The following is a 23,822-nucleotide window of genomic DNA, read 5'->3' as shown; positions in this document are numbered from 1 at the left end:
ATATTATGATAACATGGACTTGATCTGATGATGGAGACAGGAGGTGGCCATGGGAACTTTTTCGCAATAAACCCTAACTAATTGTGTTTATCATCCCTAAATATTAGAATTGTCTCGATAAATCTAATACAATAATAATAGCTGTGGAAAGAAAAATACATTCAGCGATAAAAGCTTAATACCAAAAATTGATTATTTTGCCATAACTTATTCCCCATTTCAATATTTTATACTGATAGAGCAATGTCCATTATAGGGGGCCCATTACTGGATCCACGTCCATTACCGGGGGCCCATTACTGGAGCTTTGGTGTCCATGACTGGAGAAAAAAAGCATAGTTTTAATTTGTTAATTATGTGGAAACTCATTGCAGTATCTTTGATACAACACGCCTAAAACATGAAAGGCGGATAGGACTTTCATCTTTTAACACGCTAAGCGGAAGACCATTTACATGTACAAGGGCAATATCATAAATACTCCAAATTTCCTCTTAAATGTCCCATGACTGGTGCTGTTACTATAGATACTTTTTCACGGTTTCGCTAAACATAAAACGTTTCTTCACTCTGCACTTCAAAATAGCGAGTCTATTTAACGAAAATATAAAAATAAACAAGATTTTCTATATACAATACTATTTATCTTAAAATTATGTCGAATGAAAAAATTTCAAAAAAATACACGTGAGGTTGTGTGGGGGGAGAAGGTAGCCAAAAACCTCACCAAATATCATCAAGGGGGAGGGGGTTCAAAAAGTAGCCGAAATCACCTCGCGTGAGTTGTGCACAACCCCTTAGGTATGCCAGTTAATTTGATGAGTGAATCGCCGCCGAGAACGCATGAAGCTACGACGAGGTATAAGAAATTAAAATGACGTGTAGTGAATAGGCGCTCCTCTGGGCGCGTTCTAAAGCGGTATCCAGACGGGATGTTCAAATCGACCGATTTGATCAGAAATGAAATTGGCGTCAATCTCCAATTTAATCACCAATTTTAGATTTATGGTGATATTAGAGCCCTCTAAATTGAAAAAATGCCCTAGAACGAAAATACTGGCGTCACAAATTGGTATTCTTGCGTCTGCACCTCATTTTGCTGCCGCATCGCATTATGCTGAGTTGTGTCCATTTCGTGATGCACACTTAGGGGCTATTCATAAATTACGTCATTTCAAATTAGGGGGGGGGGGGTCTGGACATCGGATGACGGTAGCATGAAGTACGAGGAAATGGGGTCATTTGAAGTATGATTTTTGGATGATTATAGGGGGGGGGGGGTCAAAAATTGTCAAAAATCGATGACGTAATTTATGGACAGCCCCTTATTGATTTCTTATTTCCTTGCTGTTGTTGTCTGTACATATTCGTACATGTTTTGTGAACGTCACGAATAAAATCTTTTATCTTTATCTTATCTTTATTTTATCGGTAATATCGGTCATTATCGGCGGTTGAATTCGGCGAACCAAATTGGCGTTTGCGTCCGCACGTCCTGATTCGATCGGGCAATTTAATCAGATTGGCGAAAAATCGACTAGTCTGGATACAAGTAGTATTATTTTAACTTGTAAACGAATTACAACCAATCAGATTACTGAACACTTCAATAAATTTAAACTACAAATAATGTCGATAATTCAGGCGAAGACAAAAGTTGTTTAATTGACCGAAGCCTTAGTGAAGGTCATTTTTTAATATTAAGTAAAATAAAAATCAGCAACGGAATAGGGAATATTACGCGAAACTCTGCGTAGGTAGTTGGTTTAAACACTATCAGTTTATGAAGATTGCTTCACATTTATGTAATGGTATCTTACCCCGTAAACGCGTTAGCAGCTGTCAAACAAGTGTCAGGTGGTCGTGATAACGATTGATAGCGCGTTCATCCAACATCTCTTATTAAAAGCGGAGTGTAAAGGTCGGGCTGCCTGCCGGCCGACGCCGAGCGACGTCCAAGGACACCGCAGTCGCTATCTGCCGTAAATCGCGTAGGCCGTGCTCTGCTCGGCTGCTCGCGCCCCACGGAACTCCGCGCGTGAACAGGTGTCGGTCGGCGCCTGCATTGATTTTTCTATATAAGCAGCTGGTAAATATTAGTTTTTGCTCACTTAAATAAATGATACACCACTTCATAGAGGTTACTCGGAAGAGTTCGTGACGTCAACACGTCTCACGTCTCCTCGGTTTACCAAGGTATATTATTGTAAAAGGTGTTGCATAAAATAATGTTGAACATTTTTGAGTGAATGTTCATGAGTGTAAACAAGATATAGGCTCGATAAGCTTATCAATATTTTCTTTAGCAGGTGGTGTAATGTTTTGAATTTGGTTGCCAATCAGCATTCAGTTTAAAGATGGACTTGTAGAGTGTACCTATGTAAGTATTGGTAAAGGCTGGATATGAGGAACATGGACCTATTATTACCTAAAACCTTTGTAAACCCATAACCGTGCAATCAATATTTAATTTTGCAATTAGAATAAGATTCAACACATCTCACTGAAACACATTACTACAGTATTTGTTTTTAATGAAGGAATCTGTTTGTTAATGTGTATACCAAACTGATTTCTCAGATCACAGTTTGGTTATCCCTTAAATGGGTGCATTACATTTGTTATAATTACTTTTCATATATTATAGTTTGTTATATCATTATTTTGTATAACATAATAAATGGCATACTACCGTAATACCTAATTAATGGTATACATAATGTTATAATTGGTATAATGGTCATAAGGTATATTTACACTTGGTTTAATATACATTGCCATAATTATTACATACTCTAAACAAATTATTTATTATAACAAGTGACATCACATAATTATTCGTGTGGCATAATAGTTGAATGACATGAATGGGTTAGGTTAGGTTGGAACTGCGACTCCGCACAAACGAATAACTACCTAGCAAAAGGATGGTTAGGTTAGAACTTTGACCCTCCGTAGAATAAAATACCTATCAAAAAAGTGGTTTAGGTTAGGTTTGAACTGCGGGCCCCGCAGAATCGAAAACCGTGAAAGAAATGGTTAGGTTAGGTTAGAACTGCGACCTCCCTAGAATAAAATAGCTAACGAAAGAAGTAGGCCTGTGTACTACTTATAAAAAATATGTAAAACTTTACGTTATTTTCTTATTATTGAATGAAATATGACAATAAATGTTATACAATATATGTATTTATACTTGATAAAATTGTATGAAGTATTACGTTATACAAAAATATAATATAACAAATGTCATTATAAAATATGTCTATATGTACATATCCTATTTATAAATTATATTACAATAGGCATTATAGCAATAATAGTTTAGATGAAATCACAATAGAACAAAGAAAACGTATAATAAAAATTACATTATAACATAAAATATATAAAAATATATATTTTAAATATATATACAAAATGGCGTTATATTATAACAAATGTATGATAGTTTTTAGGGTTCCGTACCCAAAGGGTAAAACGGGAACTAAGACTTCGCTGTCCGTCCGTCCGTCTGTCTGTCACCAGGCTGTATCTCACAAACCGTGATAGCTAGACAGTTGAAATTTTCACAGATGATGTATTTCTGTTGCCGCTATAACAACAAATACTAAAAACAGAATAAAATAAAGATTTAAATGGGGCTCCCATACAACAAACTTGATTTTTGACCAAAGTTAAGCAACATCGGGAGTGGTCAGTACTTGGATGGGTGACCGTTTTTTTTCCTATTTTTTTCGTTTTTTTTTGGATTATGGTTTATGGTACGGAACCCTTCGTGCGCGAGTCCGACTCGCACTTGCCCGGTTTTTTTATAATAAGCATTACACACCCCCCTTAAATATGAAATATTTGCTTAGTATACAATAATATTAAAACAACTGCTGTTGATTTTTACTGCAGCTGAATATTTTATTCAAAAGTTTGCCGATCCCTGTCCTGTGGCATCATTGTAATGTTATAAAACTACAATTTTGATGAAGCTTCATATTATATAAAATGACATGTGAACAACATACACAAATTCAGGTGCTAATTGGTAAATTTTTGTGCCTAAGTCAATTAAATGAGTTGATAAAAAAGCTACCAGTGAACCGAACATTAATTTGCCCCAACTAAATTATAGTGACATGCTTGATTCAGAATTATTTATTTCAGCTGGAGGACATAAGAGTCATTCAGATTCCGGTTTGTTACAGCCAAATATCATAATAACGTGTTCCTGTAATATCAGAATGTCAAAACAGATTATTCTCATAATGTCTAAAGCTCGAAATGACATACGCCTACTTCTTAAATTACCGTTTTCTTAATATGACTATAATTCATTTAGACTATCGCGTTTTGATACATTTTCAATTCTACCATTTCCCAAAATGTCTAAAGTTTGCCTTGATCTTATTTTGATGAATTTTCAATTATACAATTTCTCAAAATGTCTAAAAATCTAATTAACTAGATACAAAAACGTCACATTGTCAAAATATCTAAAACTCAGTATCTATGGAAAATATTTAAAATTATGTTTAAGTTTACAGTTTAAGCAATGAGTAATTAAATTAATTATCAACGGCAATTCAACGGCATCCCAATTTTCGTCTTGTTACTATTTTTATTCTGTACAATCAACAATTTTAGGTATTATGAGATAGTGTCATTTTGATCTTTGGGCCTGTCAACAAAAGCCATTTTTGAATTTTAGTAATTATGAAACTAATGCATTTTCACTTTCAGTCTTAATAATAAATCGGTATTTGAAGTTATTGTTCATTTTACCAACTATACAATTTGGATATCGGATGTAATGTGTAAATGTTATTATGACATTTTATTGTATTGAAAATAAGTCAATTTGGGAATTTAGGCATTTTGGAAGTAAGACAATTTGAAATTTAGTAAAATATGTAAAAATGTTTGTAAAATGATGTTTTTGTTAAATCTGTGGCCCTAGTGAAAAAGGGTTCAAGTCTCGCGTAGCTTAGGTCTAAAAGGGCATATGCCTGAAACTTGTACCCTTATTAACTCATCATCACAGGCCTTTCCGTCTATTGCAGACGATTTACTGTTTAGACAATGGGTTTGGTGACTGTGGAGGACGATGCGTGAGCGGCACGACCTCCCACATTTTTGGCAGAGAAAACTCATGCCACCTCAGCTTATAGCTCAGTCCCCAATTCTACTATATTGGCTAGACTCTAGAGAATCAGTGACTCGCCGTATAGGAGGACCCGGTTGATGGTTCTATCTGAAGTTCTTTACTGAATGGAAACCGGTATCGCAATGTCTTAGATGTAAACAGCATCACTCTACCACACCAGATATCTTAGTAACAACCAGTGATGTTACTAATGAAGTGACAACCAACTAAGTGGGTTGGACCTTGATAGACTGTATGGGCAAGAGGTTCAACATAGGCACTAAAACTCAAAATTCTTACTTTTTCGACAGTAATTGTATTCGAGATATTTAAATAGCCCGATAAGATTCTAAAATCATGAAAACGTTATCAAAAATATCGTTAACAAATAGGGGAAATTAAAACATAGAACATGTAACACATATCATGTGATAAGGCTACTCCCTTTGTTTCCCATAAAGTTTTAAGTCATAATGTATTCATATTTAATTACACAAACGGGTCTACCGCGATATAATTTAATTGTTTTAAAAGGAAAGGTTTTAATTTCGGGTAGTTTAGTGGTGTTTTATTAATATCTCTGTTGACATTTGTTGGGACGTCAGTCTTTACGTGACCACATGGTATAATAATATACTCCGCCTGGCAGTGTTGGCCGAAAGTTAATGCGAATTGAAAATGTTGGCCATTAACCATTATAAATTGAACCTTAAACCGTGACGGACGATTACAGATTACGGTTCAATTTATAATGGTTAATGGCCAGCATTTTCAATTTGGATTAACTTTCGGCCAACACTGCCGCCTGGTACTCCATTCCGAGATTCGCGTATGACCTAACTGACACGCGCCTACGTCATCATGCTGTTTACAGGTTCTCAAACTTTGAAATGTGGGAGAATTTTAACCAACGGTGAAAATTATTTTAACGGCATTAATTTTAAGTTATTCATGTAGAAACATAGTAAAATAAAACAAATCTAATGTATTAAATTAAACTTTATTTATCTATACAAGACAAACGTTTGAAAAACTAATTCACAGTTACACATTAATTACCAAGCTTACGGCGTGAAAAGTTTGGAAAACACTGCGACTGCTGACACTGAGCGAGAAGGAAATAACAATTAACACGCGTTCGACAAGGATGACGGCCAGGGCATGAAGTTATCTAGATCCGAATTGTCAAATGTGCACAGCGCTATCCTGTGTTGCCAGTAGTATAAACAGAATTACCCGAAAGTCTGAAATTTCTTTCGTGAATCGGAAGATATTGCTAACGAGTAATTAAAAATGACGTGTTATTGTAAAATTTAAGCTAAAATACATATAAATGAAAATTATAAAATTATAAAGAAATATTTTAACTTATTAACCATAGGTATAATGTACCCATGTAACATGTTATCTTGAAATAAAGTGGCAATGTTATTGTGACGTAGGCCCGTGTCACTCTGGGAATGGAAGACCATGTTTTATTAGACCATGCGTGACCACAGCTGGTGCAACTCGGCTGAAACGTCGGAATTAAAGGTAAAAACAATGAAATTATATCGCGGTAGACCCGTTTGTGTAATTAAATATGTGTACAAAACGCGAGAGTTTAAAGTGTCATAATGTATTGTTTGTCATATTATCGTTAGTCATATCATAAAACTGAAACCGTTAACTTTTCAGGATTTTGGTAAAGTTATTCCATAGATGGGTTAGGTTAGGTTAGGTTTGTTTTATGGCAATCCTGAAAAGTTACGCGTTTCTGAGAAAACCCAATTATGACTAACGAAAATTCGGACAAACAATACATTATGACTTAAAACTATTTGGGAAACAATAGAGACCCGATAAGACTACATGAGTGGCTAGCGGTGCCCTACGACATCGGAGAAATTTCTCATGCCATATACAAAATCTGAAATCAAAGTTTAATATTCTGTGTATATGATTGGATCAATTATAGGGTCATTCTAAGTTAAGAGGTATTAACGGTGTCCATGATACATATTCATACTTTTCTTAAACAATTTAAATAAATTATGGTAATTTCCCTTAGAAGATTGCATTTCCTCTATAGACAGTCAATTTCAATTAATTAATTAATTCAGTTTTGGCACAATTGCACCTCAAACATGCGAAATGTCCCTCCCCTGGCCGGTCCCTTGGCAGGTTTTACAATAAATCAGTAATTTTATCCAGATGTAATTCACATAAATCCGTTAAATTTGGTATACTTCATAAATTAAAACAAATATTGATTGTAATTTTATTAATAAAATCCTTTAAATTTTTCTTTTTCATAAAAATTATTTATGTTAAATTTTGTCCCCTAAATTCTATGTCTCCTACCCTGGCCATTATGTAAATTTTTTTCACCGATTACTCCGACCAACATCCGTAGTCCGAATTGAGTAATTCTTTTTTTGTTTGAAAGGAGCTACCTCCGAGTTGGTCCCATTTTAATTTGGTTCTGTTCTGATGATGGGATCCATGAGGAATTGAGGGAACTCCTCAATTTTTCAAGGCACATGCATGGTGTTTTGGGCGTTTTCTTAAGCAACTCGAGCATTTTCTCCCGAAAACCACCAATTTGATGAAGTAGACCTTATGATGATGATTATTTTGATGATAATGATGATGATTTCTTTAAATGTAAGTATGTTCAGCCATTACTCAGGCACCTGTGATCCGATTTGAGTAATTCTTTTTATGTTTGGAAGAAGTTACCTCCAAGGCGTTTCCGTATTATTTTTGGTTCTGGTCTGATGATGGAATCCATGAGGAATTGAGGGAACTCCTCAATTTTTTACGTGTTAAGTGACTTCGGGGTTTTCTAAAGTAACTCGAGCATTTGCTTCCGAAAACCACCAATTTTATGTACTGCAACTGTAGCCTTACCACGAGTTTGACATTGACATATTCGCTAACGTCTTATGTATCTAAATGTAACTTTTTATGCATCTCGCTCACACTAAGGTTAGTACGAGCGAGATGCATAGGAAGTAAGTTACACACATGCTAGCGAATATATCAATGTCAAACTCGTGGTAAGCTGGTAAGGCTACTGATCGGGGGTTAGGGTTAGGAGTTTTAAGGGGTCAGGGATTAAGGGGTCGGGGAATGGCGGTTGAAGGGTTGCTGGTTCAGGATCGAGGGGTTCCTGGATCAGGGGTTGATGTGCTGTGAGGCTGAGTGGTAAGGGGGCTGAGGGATTGGGTCAGTGGCGGGGCGGGCGGATGGATTTAGTTGACAGGAATTATAATTTCCCAGACGGACTCGAGAAAATTCCTGATTACATATTTACTAAAGTAATAGGTAGTATAGGTACACGAATTTAGTGTTAAACATGGTCTTGTTTTTCATTCATGCCGTTCATGCGTCGTGCTCTTAACAATTAGTGTAGTAAATGAAGCAAGTTGTTGTATGGAGACCCATGCATTAATTTCTCAGTCGATGAAATTTTGCTTGGTTATTGTATAGTATGAGCCGAAACTACCATATAAATATCCAAAAAAAAAACACTCCTAAGTTAGGTATTTATACGTAAAAATACAAATCTGTTTATATATTGAACTGAGTAATTCCTCCGTCCAAAATTATTTTACCAAATAAGTTATTTGTATCAGTATGTAATACTAGAAAAAAAATCTAAAACTTTTGTCAAACATGAGAATATATTTTTAAGTATGATAATTCCTTTTTTTTTGTCGCTCATTTTCATCGGAAAATTGCTGTCATTTTTTTCTTCTTACATGATCTTAGAATATAATTTGGCGTAGTGGGTAAGAAAAAAAAATGCATACCCAAATTTATGTATTTTAGAACTATTAAAAACTGAGAGTGGAAAATTTCTCAGCCTGATTTCTTTTTAAATATGTACTAAGGGGCTGTCCATAAATTACGTCATCGATTTTTGACGATTTTGGACCCCCCCCCCCCCTAAAATCATCCAAAAATCATGCTTCGAATGACCCCGTTTCCTCCTACGTCATGCTACCGTCATCCGATGTCCAGACCCCCCCCCCCTAATTTGAAATGACGTAATTTATGAATAGCCCCTAAGTAGTCACGTATACACGTAAATCCAAAATATCCAAAAGAAATATCATACCTTGTACACCCCGCTCCCTACACATACACACTGCTCCCGATATGTTTAGTTTTTAATACGCTCGTTATTTTTTGGATGTTTTTATAGTTGAATAGAAAGACAACTGTGAACTTAATTCAGTAAATAAAATGGATAGAGAAATTTTCCACAGCGAGTAAAAAGGCAATTTCTGAAAATAGTACAGTTACATGGTAATTTTTTTAGATTTTCATTTTTTAGGTATAAAACTGCAATAAAATGCCATTGCAGTGAAAAAATTTGACGGAGTAATTTTCCGGTCCACGACACGCCAAAAAATTATATTTTATTAATATTGGTATTTCAGCTGGGATATTTTTTTTTGATATTTCATATATTGTTGCAATACGTTACATGAATATGTCCGGTGAGGAAAGTTTGAACGGAGCATTTTTCCGTAAAAAAATATTAACGATTTAAGACTTTAGGTATTTACTTTAATTCTATTATTATTATTCTTTATCATACTGTGAAGTTTTTTCTGGCTGAGGAATTACTGAGGAATTATTTACTACACTAAATGCGTTAAAACTAAAAATGGAAAAATAAAAACTTTTTACAAAAAAAAGCAAACCGACTTCCAAAAGGATGAAATAAAATATTATCCTTTTTGAAGTCTATGCGTTACCAACTGATACGTTTGAAGTCGGTGCCAAGCCAAGTAGTAACAATACCAGTCAAAAATAGCAATGCTTTATGGCTATAAATCCCATTAGAACTGTACTAATAACTATTATAAATGTGTAAGTAATTCTGTCTGCCTCTTTGTCGCCTTTTCATGGCTAAACAACTGAACCGCTTTAGGTAAAATTTGGCAAGAAGGTAAATTTCTTGAATTGTTTTATATTTTGAAATGTAGTCCTCTGGATAAGGGACGGGAAATTAGTCAGTCCCAATCTCACACTTGCGTGCTATAGACTGTTCGAGCATTAGTAAGAAATGCTCTTTAAAAAATACGACGGAAAAAAATGCATTGGATTTCCACTAATGTGCCGACAAACATGGTACAGACTGTGCCAAGAAGGTTTGATCGTGTGTTCTGAGGTGTGTTCTTAGACACAATCGACGTCAAATATATGTTTACACTTTTGCACCTTACTCCTTTGTAATAAGGCGAAAAGTGTAAACATATTTTTAACGTCGACTGTACCTACAGAAAGTACGTTCATTGTCGTCGTGTAAGGCAATCCAACGTAGGTACATCCTTATCGAATCGCACCAAAATCATGGTATGCTTCAAAATTTGGCTTGGCACCGACTTCAAACATATCAGTTGGTAACGCATAGACTTCAAAAAGGATAATATTTTATTTCATCCTTTTTGAAGTCGGTTTGCTTTTTTTTGTAAAAAGTTTTTATTATTTTAATCCCAATAGCAATGCATTTGATTCAACACTAACAACCAACCCTGCGACAGTCATCTTTTGGTTCTGATTGTCAGTCATTTTGATCATTGACCTCTTTACTTGACAATGTTGTTTTATGAAAGTGGTATCTCCCCTGGTCAGTTTTATTTCAAAATTATTGATATAAATACTCAATTGTATTTGTATATTTACTATAGTTTATGCATAGATTATATAAATACTTTATTTTAATTATTTACAATAAATACTTTCACAATTATATCTGATTTCACATGAAAAAGTCACTCCCCTGGCGCATAATTTTCCAAAATGTATAGTGGAGGTATGAATTCTTGTTTAAATGAATCATTACACTTTAATTTGCTCGAATTTGTAAGACGGCTGGTCAAAATTTCGATTATGTTTATGTTTTTAAAGAGATCAGGGGAGAGACCCTTCTCTTACATAGAAAAAGTACGGTCTCTCCCCTGGTGTCTTCTAAAATGGTAAAAAAATAAAAAAATGACTGATCAGCTTACAACTATACATAAAAGAGTTGTTTCAATAAAAATATTGTATAATTAAATCAAAATTTTAACATTTATGATGTGCCACTTTTTCATATAAGCGATTACCACTTAACTTAGAATGACCCTATACATACCTACATACCTCTTGTCCTGTGTCCTGATAAAATACATTTCATAAATATTTTACTAAAAAAAAACGATTTCTGACCCGTTTACTTAGAATAGGAGTTGCAGGCGTCCATAGGCTACGCTGACTGCTTACCATCAGGCGGGCCGTATGCTTGTTTCCCACCGATGTGGCATAAAAAAAATGAACACCAATAATTTGTATTCGAGGACAATAGGAACAATTCAAGTTTCTTAAAATGTGTAATTAAATTGAAAACTGGTATCCTTAATTGAGTATCTAATTAATCACAAAACTCCTTAATTTTCTGCTTATTGTACCTATCCTTAGAGAGCGAAATACTAAGCACAGGAAAAGAGATGCCGTATGGCACCGCTAGCCACTAATGGGTTAACATGGAAGTGCAGCCATAAGTTAGTATAATGGTAGACAAATACAAACATATTGAGTTTAGGTATTGTTTAGTCTGATTGCGATTAGGCTCAGTAGAAAGGCCCCGAGAAGTACTTCCTCTCCTTTGCATGTCTACGCAAAGGAGAGGAAGTACACTACGCAAGTCAGTAGTTAAAGTGTGTACCTATAAAAATATGTTTGGCAGAAACTTGTTTTATAATAATCCTGAGAAAGCTTATACTGTTAACGAAAATCGCGTTAGGTGTAATGATACAAAAGGCAATTTATCATGATTGTATTGAAGAGCAAAACCATTGAAGGGCTAACGGACAAGAACACCTTTAAAACCGACCCTAATTGTGCGTGAAACGTGCTCAAGGAGGGCCGAGTCGAATAACAGAGGCCCTACGACGGCAAATCCTTGTAATGCCCTATCAGGTTACAACCAGATTATTATTATACGTCACACTTACTCCGTCGCTACCGCGTCGCGTCGCGCCACTTATCGGCGCTCTTACCTTCATAGCAGACCCGCTCTTATCTGTTTGTTAATTACGCGAATGCAAGCATAAGGTCCAATTGCAATATAAGGGATGTGAATGCCCACTATTGCCCTAATCAAAATTGAACAAAATATTGGCATCTATCTGCTGCACTAATTTTGGAACCAAGACCAACACAAATCCACTGGTGCATCGCTTCGTGCTTGCCATATTTTAAAAGCACTACGACTAAGTGACTGTTACTAGAAGTGTCCTCGTGCAAGTGTGCGTGTTGTTGCAGAGTGCGCATGCAGTAGCGTATATAGCGCGATGGCGCACGGTAGCAGCTGGGAGGAGTTCTTCGCGCTCCACCTGCCGCCGACGGACTTCGAGGACAACCGCTCGCTGCTGAAGGAGTTCTGCTCGCGGCACGCGCGGCAGGGCACGCGCATCGCGCTGGTGACGTCGGGCGGGACCACGGTGCCGCTGGAGCACAATACGGTGCGCTTCGTCGACAACTTCAGCGCCGGCACGCGCGGCGCCGCCTCCGCCGAGTACTTCCTCGAGCATGGCTACGCGGTCATCTTCATGCACAGGTACGATAACTATCCGCGTACATCTATTGTTGGATTATATCGTGTATTAAGGTCCATCCCACCAAAAACATTTCATGTAAATTTGGTGGCCAAGACTCACTAGCTTTTACTGTAAAAAAGTTATCAGATCCCAGCAAAAGCCAAGGCCCTAAAGCCCTGACTTTAGTGACTGCTAGGTTTGGCCGTTTCATAGCATTATCTTCTATTTCATTATCTTTACAACATTATCTTTTCATTTATCTAACAACAACCACCCCAAGCTCGTGAAGCTCGCAAACTCTATAGGTAGGGAGTGCCACGCCTTTTTTTTTTGTTCTGTGTCTTGACGGGGGGACTGCCGAGCTCCCAGATCTATTTCAAGAGTTTCTCACATAGGTAGGTAATAGTGTCTACCATGCGTTTATCAGTGCAAACTGATCAAGTTTTCACGTTTAAATAGAAAGTGAATTACATATATGGGATAAGGAAGGGAAAGATGGAGTGAAGCGCCGACTGAACTGCATGGCTGAAGTTAAATCACTCCCGTCTTCAACTACCACTACTACTGCTGAGGCCGCGCCTGCGGAACCGTCTGTGGCTGCATCCTCGAGCTCGATCGAGCACTAAGCCAGCTCCCCAGGCAAAGCAAGAGCCCAATAAAAGGTCCAAACGCGGAGTATCGAAGACCTGATCATAATACCTAGGCCGATTGTTTCGCGATTGTAAATAACTTTCTGTTTTTCTGTGCAACCTCTTAACTTAAGTCGTATAATAAGCCTAAATTCTGTTCTTTCGTATTTGGTCGCTTTACACTTTATATTCTACCTTCTTTCTACTTTAATGTTTCGTTGACTTTGTCGTATAGATTCATGTATTCATGTTTAGTTTAGCTGTCATTAATGACATATCCGTTCAGTGTTGCCTTATTCAAAATTTGCGTTTTGTTTCTGCTTTGACTTGTAAAACACCATAATTAAATTGTAACTTTATATTTTTCTTCCAACATGCTGGCAGGTAGCGTTGGTAACCTAGTGTATTTGCGTTTAGGATTTTATTTCTCTTATTACTCGATATTTATTGGTATTTAATATACATTACATATTTATTTATTTATGTTCAACCATAGCAGTGCCTCTGATTGTAGTGACAATTTCGTGTCTTGCTCATCTGATAAAAGTGTTTCTGACGACAGTTTCCAGAGCTTGCCACCTTCTCTCCATGACCATCTTAACTCAGAGTTTATTGACGTCAGTAAAAATCTAAACATTGTCCATATCAATGCGCAAAGCATTCCTGCGCACTACAACGACTTGAGCGCAACTTTTGATTTAAATAATATACACGCAGTTCTAGTTTCCGAATCCTGGCTTAAGCCTTGCTTGCCGTCCACTTCGTTCTCCCTACCTGGTTTCCATCTAATTCGTCACGATCGCGTGGGCAGGGGTGGTGGTGGAGTTGCTATCTATCTTCTTTCTCACATCCCTTTTACAGTTATATGCACGTCAGCACACTCTCCTTCTTCAGATACTGCTGAGTATCTTTTTCTTAACATCTCTTTTTCGCACACGAAACTTCTCCTCGGGGTCTTTATTCTCCGTCTCTTACTGTTAATTATTTCGCCTCTTTAGAGAAACTTATTGAAGACCTCATGCCTTCCTTTGATCACCACATCATTATGGGCGATTTTAATACCTGCCTCCACAAAAACGACAATCGGTCCCGGTCTCTTAAATCTTTGGTACATGCATGTAAGTTAAATATCCTCCCTTTTGGCCCTACACATCACTTTCCAAATTGCACTCCTTCTCTTTTAGATCTTACTCTCACATCCTCACTTTCTCACGTCGCCAAGTTCGGCCAGCATCCTGCTGATGCTTTCTCATACCATGACCTTCTTTACTTGTCTTATAAAATCAGACCTCCTAAACCTAAATCTAAAGTCCTTCGTCAGCGTAATTTTGGTAGGATGGATGTGGGTAAACTTCGTGATGACGCTTCGAAAATTTACTGGGGTGTTATCTCTAGAACTGATAATGTAGATGACCAGGTGTCACTTTTTAATTCCCTATTGACCCAACTCTACGACGAGCATGCCCCAGTCCGTTCGATTAAAGTAAAGCATCTTCCTGCTCCTTGGCTTACTAAGGAAGTCAACGCGCTACTAGACAAAAAGAACTTTGCCAAAGCGAGGCACAAGTCAAACCCCTCAGAAGCTAACAAATCTCGCCACCACGCATTACGCAACCGCTGCAGCACCATCAGTCGTGATGCTCAGCGACGCCATATCCACCAGTCTGTTGAGAATGGTGACCCTGCGAAGGTATGGAAATTTCTTCAGTCGCTAGGAGTTGGGAAATCTCAGCAGAACTGTCCCAAAAACATTAACTTCGATCAGCTTAACATGCATTTTTCTACTTCTGCCGAATTTCGTGGCCCTGACAAATCTAATACCCTTCAATATATCTCTTCTCTTCCAATTCCTGACTCGTCTCCTTTCTGTCTTGTTCCTTTTACCGACAGTGATATTAAGGAAAACGTTTTATCCATAGCGTCTAATGCCGTTGGGGTCGACTGTATTAGCCGTAAAATGATCCTTCCCCTCCTCGACATAATTACTCCTGTCATTTCCATTATTCTCAACACTTCTATTTCCACCAGCTCCTTTCCCTCACTTTGGAAGGACGCCTGATACAGTTCCGATTCCTAAAAAATCTAATCCATCTTCTTTCTCAGATTACCGTCCCATCTCAATTCTTCCATTCCTATCTAAAGTTCTTGAACTAGCAGGAGATCTAAGGTCCACCACCTTGCATTTTGGAGACAAAGCAAACCGCTTGGAACAGGTATTCCTGGGGGTGATCTGAGCTGATTAAGCCCGGTTGCCAAGAGGTTCCCCCCAGCAGGTGGGCAGGGGAGGGGGGGAAAAGTGCCTCCGGCGCGCCTCACTCTAAGCTTTATATCTGCATACATCTCGCAACTATATCAAGTTTGGTGTCATTTTCGTATAATTCGAGGATGAAGAATTCATTTCTGTGACTATATTTTCACTCACCCATACAAAAAATCCGAAAAATTCAATATTCAAAAAAAAATATCGTATTTTTTTTTCGAAAATCTTGTACAAAATTTATACTATGAGGATTTGCTCTAGAAAAAAAAATCTGTGAATCCCGGGATCCCGGTATTGACAATGAATCGCTTATAAATTTTGAGTTTTATAAAAAAAAGGCTCACTGTAACACCAGGCCCCAATTTCACCACGGTGACAGGTGCGACAATTGTAAAATCACTGTTGCTGACGTCACAGGCATCCATGGGCAACGGTTACCACTTACCATCGGGCGGGCCGTATTCCTGTTTGCCACCATCATTGTTTTATTAAAAAAAACTTTATTATATCGGAAAAAAACAGATATTTCTTTTGCGAAGTTTCTGACAATTGTCAAGATTTAGAAGAATTGTAGGTAATTCTTGACAGGTAATGAGTTATATGTCGGAATTTCGTGACAATTGTAGTGTTTTTGTGACAATTGTCATAAACTTAGCAAGAGATATATCTGTTTTTTTCCGATATAATAAAGTTTTTTTTAATAAAACAATGATGGTGGCAAACAGGAATACGGCCCGCCCGATGGTAAGCGGTAACCGTAGCCCATGGATGCCTGTGACGTCAGCAACAGTGATGTTTTACAATTGTCGCACCTGTCACCGTGGTGAAATTGGAGCCAGATATGTATGTCCTTAGCTTAGGATATTAAACAATAATCGCCATCTGCAATAATTATCATTTCACCCTCCAGGTTGGCAATCATTTTATCTGCCTTGTTGACTTCACCAGTCAGAGTCACATTTTTAGTTCAACCTCATAAACCAGTCAAGTAATTCATAATTCATTAATTTATTGCTTTTGTGGGTCTACAATAGGTCTTATAACTAAAAATCAGTACGTTTACCACAAACCCTGTTAGGGCACCGCATTATTATGTACTTATAAACTAATAAAAATAGCATGCAATATTTACAACATGCCTATCATGCAGAATGTTTACATATGTATAGGCTCTTTATATAACTATAACTATATTCAATTTTGCCACTAAAAATTCGTTTGCCATACTACAATTCCTTGCTCATTTCTTTTTACTTTTTGATATACTTTTAAGGGGTGTGTAATGATCCGTATAACAATTTTTGATATATTTTCAAAAGATATAACTACTTTTGATATAATTTCATGGTGTATAATCACTTAAGCGGTATAATGAACTTTTGATATAACAACAAAATAACTATTTTCATGGGGTATAATGTTTAATCGATATAAAAGCTATTCGATATAACGTTTACTGGATATAATGAATATTTGTTATAAGTATTTATGGTATAATGTATTCAAATGTATAAAAATAGGTTCTGGCGCTTCGCCGGCCGCTACCGCGGCACGCTAGCTTCGCTCGCTCGGCTCGCGCGCTGTAGGGTCGCAGTTCTACCTAACACTCCTCCTCGCTTCGCTCGTCGTCGTACCTAACTGAGACCTGCCTTAAGTTCGAATACGTAGGTTGTTTTAATAGTAGTAAATATTACAAATTATACCAGTACTACATTATGCCAACTGAGCGTTATATCGAACATAATATTATCACATATACGTTATACGCTGTTAATGTTCGATTAGAAGTTGTTATATTACAAGTTCATTATACTTGACGATAGTTAGACTCTCTAAGAATATAGCATGTATTGTTATAGCAAAAGTGCATTATGTCCCTCAATCGTTATATCGACTAAAAATATATCAAAAGTTGTTATATGGACCGTTACGCACCCAATTTTAAGAACTAATTATATTAATATTATATCTGAACATCAGAATTCATCACCAAATATTTATCTAACGCATATGCACTGATCTTGTTTCAATTAAATGATCTTCTTTAATTAAATGGGCAAGTAATCTTCTTGATACAGCCGAATTTAATCATTTTAATGGATTTTAAACGTTATAATCGGCACATTCTCCTTGTTTTTGAAAATACCGGGATCCCGGTATTGCATGAAAAAATACCGGTACCGTAGAGTTTCGTATCTTCACCTGGATTTTGACACTTTACCCAAAAAATCTCTCAAATTTGAAAGCATTTTAATCCGTTAAGACGAAAAAATGTTTTTTAGTACTCCCGACTATCAGTATACACCACTAAAACTTAGAATTTCATTGGTTAAGTTGGTAATAAATGGCCCCAAAGGCAATAGGCGATGTTTGGGTATTTTTCCCAATCTTCGCCTATGGCATGCCTTGCCGCTAATACTTACTTTTCTGTGACTTACACATGTTAAGTCGTATCTCCTTGGAATGTGCTAATATACTATGAACCTTAACTACACCAGACTAGGCATATTTTTAAAAAACGGGGTAGTAGGCGAAGTTTGGTAACAGTCTGAAGTTGTTTTCATACATTTTCTATAATGAAGCTAGGGCTGTCAAAAATTAACCAACATGCCAAATAAAGGGGAGTAATGGTTTATAAGTTAAAAAAAATATTATTATTAACAAAATTGTATAATTGTTGCAAAATTGTTGTTATTATCGTAATTGACAGCAAATCAACCTTATTTACACAAAGTGAGACATAAAAATACCTATTTGGTACCTACTCAACATCAGTAAGAGTAGAAATAAACATTTGCATATAGCGTAAACTAAAATAACCAAACATAAGATAATATTTAAATTTGGAAACAAGTAATGTCATCCACCAATGAATGTGGTACAATAAATTTGTCAACCCTAGGGGTAGGCGAAATTTGGCAACAAGATGGACACAAAGTACCCTCACCAATGTTTTATCCAATTGTGACATCTAAACGTAAGCTAGCCATTAAATAATAGTTTCATATGAAAAAGAAATAGTTATAGGATATAATCATGTAAAGAGTTTATCATTACCGGGTCCAAATCACCATTTAAAACTGAAGTTAAAACACTGGTTCAAAAAAACGTGTCGTCGGTGTCACGAAAAAACCTCAATAAAGGTCAACTGTGTGAAGTTAGCCGCAGATTGTTCGAAGAATGTTGACACCCGTAAAAAATACTTTGTATTTAGCAGTTTTATGTAAGGCTTAGATTAGAAACATTTTGTTAATGGCAACTTATGTCAAACTAGGCGAAAATAGGTAGCGCAGGCAAAGATACGAAACTCTACGGTATTGAAAAATGCGTTTAAACAGACGGGATCCCGTTATTTCGGGATCCCGGGATCCCGGTATTGGAAGCCCTACTCCCTATCCGCCTTCGTCGTAACTTTCACGTTTTGTCCCTTCTATATTCTATTCTTTTCAACCCTGCAACTCCCCGCTATCTCAAAAATCGCTTCAGTTATCTCTGTTCCGCTAGGTCCGCCCAGAAATTAATTCTTTCTGTCCCCACTTCCGCTTCAAAATTCTATAATAATTCCTATACTTTTCAAGCTGTTCGACTTTGGAATTCTCTGCCTCTTGACCTAAGGTGCGCTCAGTCTCCTAACTCTTTTAAGAGACTACTTAAACTCCATTTCTTATCTCTTCCTTAATACTTTTATCTGGTTACTCTTTCTCTATGGCTGGCACTGCTATATTATATTATATTATATAATATATGTATTTATTTATGTATGTATATAAAGTATGTATATGTATTGTTTATGTATTTTTATTTTATTTATTTTTATTTGCATGGTAATTTGTCTGTTTTCGATGTATTTAGTGATAGGTTTCTTTCATTGCATTTGCAACACCTACTGACATATGGACATTTATTAATTTCCGCTACCCAAAGGTTGTCTGGAAGAGATCGCTTTTTAGCGATAAGACCGCCTGTTGTTTACCTCTGCTTGTATTTCTGTTTTCTTTTGTATTGTCTTCTTTTATTGAGGTGTGCAATAAAGAGTATTTGTATTGTATTGTATTTGTATAAGGATAGTAGGTAATCATTTCTGATAGAATTATATGGGATAAGGATAGAAGGTAAGAATTATAAAAACGTTTAGAAGTTCATCGGCACATGTATGAAGTTCAAGTGTCGTTTCCAGACACAAGAGCCTGGAGCCGTTCACGCGGCGCTTCAGCGCGCAGAAGCTGCTGGACATGCTGGAGCTGACGGAGCGCGGGCCCAGCACGTCCATCTCGGTGCGCGCGGACTCGGTGGACGTGCTGGCGCCCGTGCTGGCGCGCCACCAGGCGGCGCGCGCGGCCGGCGCGCTGCTCGCCGTGCACTTCACCACCGTCTCCGACTACTTCTGGCTGCTGCGCGCCGCCTGCGAGTGCCTCGCGCCGAGAGGGCCCCAAGCGCTGCTCTACCTCGCCGCCGCCGTCTCCGACTTCTACATCCCGAAGGAGGTCATGGTGAGTCGGGACGGGATACGACTTTCCTTTTGTTTATCACCTAGCTTGAAGCGATTTTCAACCGCGGCTACGTGATGAAAGAACATTTTTATTGGCCTCAATCTTAGAGCATTTAGTAACTGGAGACTGGCTGTCATTTTCTGTCCAAAACAGTCTGCCGATTTTTGCGGTGGAGGGGCACATCAAATGTAAGGTTATTTGTACGTAACGTACAAATAGCCATGTCAGATTAACGTCAGTCCATACAAAAGTTTGGTTTGCGGCAGAGGGGTAAGCTTTTAAAGGCGACTCCGGTTATTAAATGCTATAAGGCCTCAATCGATTGACACTTAAAACCGATTGATCGCTCTGATGATCTTAAATCTGAATAGAGATCCAAAGATTAACGTTTGGCTTGAAATTTTATTAATCGCATTTGAAGTAGGCTTGCCAATCACTTAAATAGGTACGTTTCCATCGTGCATCGTCGTTATAGGTACAGTCACCTGCAATAATATGTTACACAACGAAGGCCGCAAAAATATCTGACACGATCTTATTCGTAGAGCCATAAGAGCGTGTCACATATTTTTGCGGCCTTCGAAGAGTAACATATTATTGCAGGTGACTGTACATGTTGTCAAGTAGGTATGGTGGCGCCGCCGCCGCCGCCGCTGGTGTAGTGTAGCTGTGTCACCGTAGGTAATGTTTGTGTTGTGCAGCCGACGCACAAGATACAGTCGGACGGCGGCGCGCCGGTGATTCAGCTGCAGCTGGTGCCGAAGATGCTGGCGCCGCTGGTGTCGCTGTGGGTGCCGCGCGCATTCGTCGTCTCCTTCAAGCTCGAGACCGACGAGGCGCTGCTAGTGCCCAAGGCCAAGGCCGCGCTCGACAAATACAAGCACAAGGTACAATATAATAGATACAATAAAACTTTATTTTATATAATTTAAGTTACAGAATTATGGCCCGCCAAGTGCAAGCAGTATTAATAGTATTATTTTACATAAATGTCTTAGGTATCAAAAATATCTAATGTAAAGTAAATGGGGCTCAGTTCAGACATGAACTGGCTCACGCTAAAGCTATGTATACATTTAAATGACAGGGATACGAGGTGGGACCGTTCGCTTGGAGAGTGGTTTTCCTCTTTCTTGTTTACACACATAGTCAATTTCACCAGAAGGTACGCAGACCAGGCAACATAGGATTATGGTGGTTCGGCTTATCATATCTGTCCCCGGGTGCGTAAGCCCCGGAATTTGCTGATCCTTTAATTTACGGATGGTACGGTATGTACCATATGGGTCTTCATCAAGCATCTTCCAAATGATTTCTGAACTCGTGTTACGAGGAAAATTTGCAGCTGTTTTCAATGCCATGCGGTATTGTCTCTAATTCAGTCAACCTAGATTTCCTCACCCTAGGGTAGAGTTGAACTATGCCACAACATAATCTATTGTAGGTAACAGAGTCGCTTTTATCACTTTGATTTTTGTCTCCAGCGAGACCTTACTATACCATCCTATAATTTTATTGGCGCCAGCATACCGCGAACCTATTAACCTTTTTAACTGTTTTTTTACATGTTCTTTCATAACTAATATTTGGTCAACGTGTACTCCAAGCACAAGGTAGCAGTCTACCAGAACCACGTCTAACTAGGTAGTAGCTTGGTCTGCGCCCTTTCTTCCTAAACGGTCATTCCCATTCCCCGCTCTTTACTAGCTTTTGATAACTAATGAGCCAAGTGGAGGTCGAACTAAATACAATGAAGGGCTCTACATATATCTTCGTACATAACCAAAAAGGCAGGACACATAAAAATACAGACAAAAGAAAGAGCGTTTCCTTGCGGCATTTGTGACTGCAAAATTATGTAGCCATGACAACACAAATTTACAATAGTTTATTAGTTTCTGAGACAAGCGGTTCTGACATACAGACAGCCCGGAAACCCGTGGCACGAGGATTTTGTTTTCATCATACATTTTAGCTTCAGAATTTGCGGGGCGCGCCGTTTCAAACAGGTTTAGAAATATCGACAACAGTTATGTAGTACCTAAGTAAACGGCAAGGTGACCTTATATCGGCGTCGTGTTGTCGCAGATCGTGGTGGCCAACCTGCTGCAGACGCGGCAGACGCGCGTGCTGCTCGTCACCAAGAGCGACACGCAGGAGATCGTGCTCAGTCGCAGCGACCTGCTCGCCGGTGAGTCTATATACAACGATTATAAGAGGGCCGTCCCGTTCCATCCAAATGATGAACTCGGCAACCGTTGACCACCGTGTCGTCGCGTGTTTGTTGCAGGCGCGGACATCGAGATGGCGATAGTGGGCGCGATCGTGGCGGCGCACGACGAGCACCTGGAGACGGGTGGCGGCGGCGGGGTGGGGGTGGGGGTGGGCGTGGCGGCGCATGCGCAGGCGGGCGCGGGGGGCGCGGTGGCGACGCCGCCGGTGCGCTGAGCCTCGCGCGGCCGCGCCCGCCGCCTCTACCTCACCGCGGACTAGCGGCCGCCACGAGCCACGCCACTCCACATTGTGCACAGAATGACACTTGACTGCTCTTTCTCTTGACGCTAAACTTTAGATCGTTTTAAACGAATGTAAACATGGTGATCAAAATTTTGCTAACTATTCGGAAATTTGAATTTAAAATTGGTGGTGTTCGTAATATTGACGATAAATGATAATATATGCGGTGTATTCGTGTCCCAAATGTAATCGTCTGTGTTATATGTATTTAATAGAGTATCGTTAGTGCGTGTTGATGAATTTCAGTAGTGTATCGTGTCAAATTGCAACAGACAATATGTACATAGTGTAACATACAATACACGTTAGCGGTTAGATAGTCTGCTCCAGAAACTGAAAACGGTTACCTCATTAGATTCGTCATGATGCCTAGAAAAATGTATTCGAAGCACACAAAAACTATCAAAAGTTATAAACAAATAAAGGGGGAAAAAAGAAGATATTTTTTATTTCCCCAATATCTCAAAAAATATTAAATATTTAAGAAAAGAAGAAATTCAAAGGTGTATGTGAAGTCCCCAATCCGCATTGGGCTAGCGTGGGGACTATAGCCCAAGCCCTCTCGCGCATGAGAGGAGGCCTGTGCCCAACAGTGGGACGTATATAGGCTGAATTATTATTATTATTATAATTCTTTTTTAGGTTTCATTGAATATTTAATACCTTTAAAATTATATTGAATGTTACGTACTCGCTTTATCACGTCGCGCGTGTTTCCCGAAAATGAGGCGTTGTGTTTTAGCGTTGAATAGTTCTGCAAGTATGGAATGTTTTATTGGAAATATGGAGGATCTTTTATAATATTAATTTTGGTTTCTTAAATATTAATACTTTTTGAGATATTGGGGAAATAAAAAATATCTACTTTTTCCCCCCTTTTTTTGTTTATAACTTTTGATATTTTTTGTGTGCTACACACACAAAAAACGCTTCGAATACATTCTTCTACGCATCATGACGAATCTGATGAGGTATCACACGTATTTTTAGGAGTAGTACCTCTATTTTTCACCGTTTTAAGTTTCTCGAGCAGACTATAGAGCATTACAAAAAACAGAACCTCGACGTTGCTTGTGCTCCAAGTTAATGGAGGTAACTATAGCGTCCGTATTCGCTTTTGAAATTCATCGACGCGGCACTCTGTAGTAATGGTGACAGTGAATATGTATCAAACCTTTTATTCTATTATTTATATAGAATAGTATAATGAAT

At 38.1% G+C, this 23,822-nt stretch overlaps 1 protein-coding gene across 3 annotated transcripts; it reads left to right on the top strand.

Moving 5' to 3' along the window:
- Positions 1-1,817: 1,817 nt before the first annotated feature.
- Positions 1,818-22,913, top strand: LOC134806170 (phosphopantothenate--cysteine ligase). Of its 3 annotated transcripts, none has more exons than XM_063779462.1 (6): positions 1,818-1,982; positions 12,440-12,734; positions 19,781-20,093; positions 20,795-20,980; positions 22,182-22,284; positions 22,384-22,913. In XM_063779462.1, exons 2-6 carry the CDS (start codon positions 12,469-12,471, stop codon positions 22,539-22,541), a joined length of 1,026 nt encoding a protein of 341 aa, XP_063635532.1. In that variant the 5' UTR covers positions 1,818-1,982; positions 12,440-12,468; the 3' UTR covers positions 22,542-22,913. The 3 variants fall into 3 exon arrangements, with proteins under 3 accessions (XP_063635532.1, XP_063635531.1, XP_063635530.1); XM_063779461.1 differs by having other exon boundaries at positions 1,818-2,196; XM_063779460.1 differs by having other exon boundaries at positions 1,819-2,089.
- The last annotated feature ends 909 nt before the right edge of the window (positions 22,914-23,822 follow it).

Source organism: Cydia splendana, chromosome 2 (assembly GCF_910591565.1).
Source record: "Cydia splendana chromosome 2, ilCydSple1.2, whole genome shotgun sequence".
In the NCBI taxonomy this organism is placed as follows: domain Eukaryota; kingdom Metazoa; phylum Arthropoda; class Insecta; order Lepidoptera; family Tortricidae; genus Cydia; species Cydia splendana.
The sequence above is the reverse complement of the archived record's forward strand: the minus strand, read 5'-3'. Positions and strand labels throughout refer to the sequence as shown.

What these genes read in the sequence shown, in the direction of transcription:
- LOC134806170 (XM_063779462.1), top strand. Translation starts at nt 12,469, where the DNA reads ATGGCGCACGGTAGCAGCTGGGAGGAGTTCTTCGCGCTCCACCTGCCG. An exon ending in TCGACAAATACAAGCACAAG is followed by an intron (nt 20,981 to 22,181) that starts GTACAATATAAT and finishes GTGTTGTCGCAG; the next exon opens with ATCGTGGTGGCCAACCTGCT. An exon ending in TCGCAGCGACCTGCTCGCCG is followed by an intron (nt 22,285 to 22,383) that starts GTGAGTCTATAT and finishes TGTTTGTTGCAG; the next exon opens with GCGCGGACATCGAGATGGCG.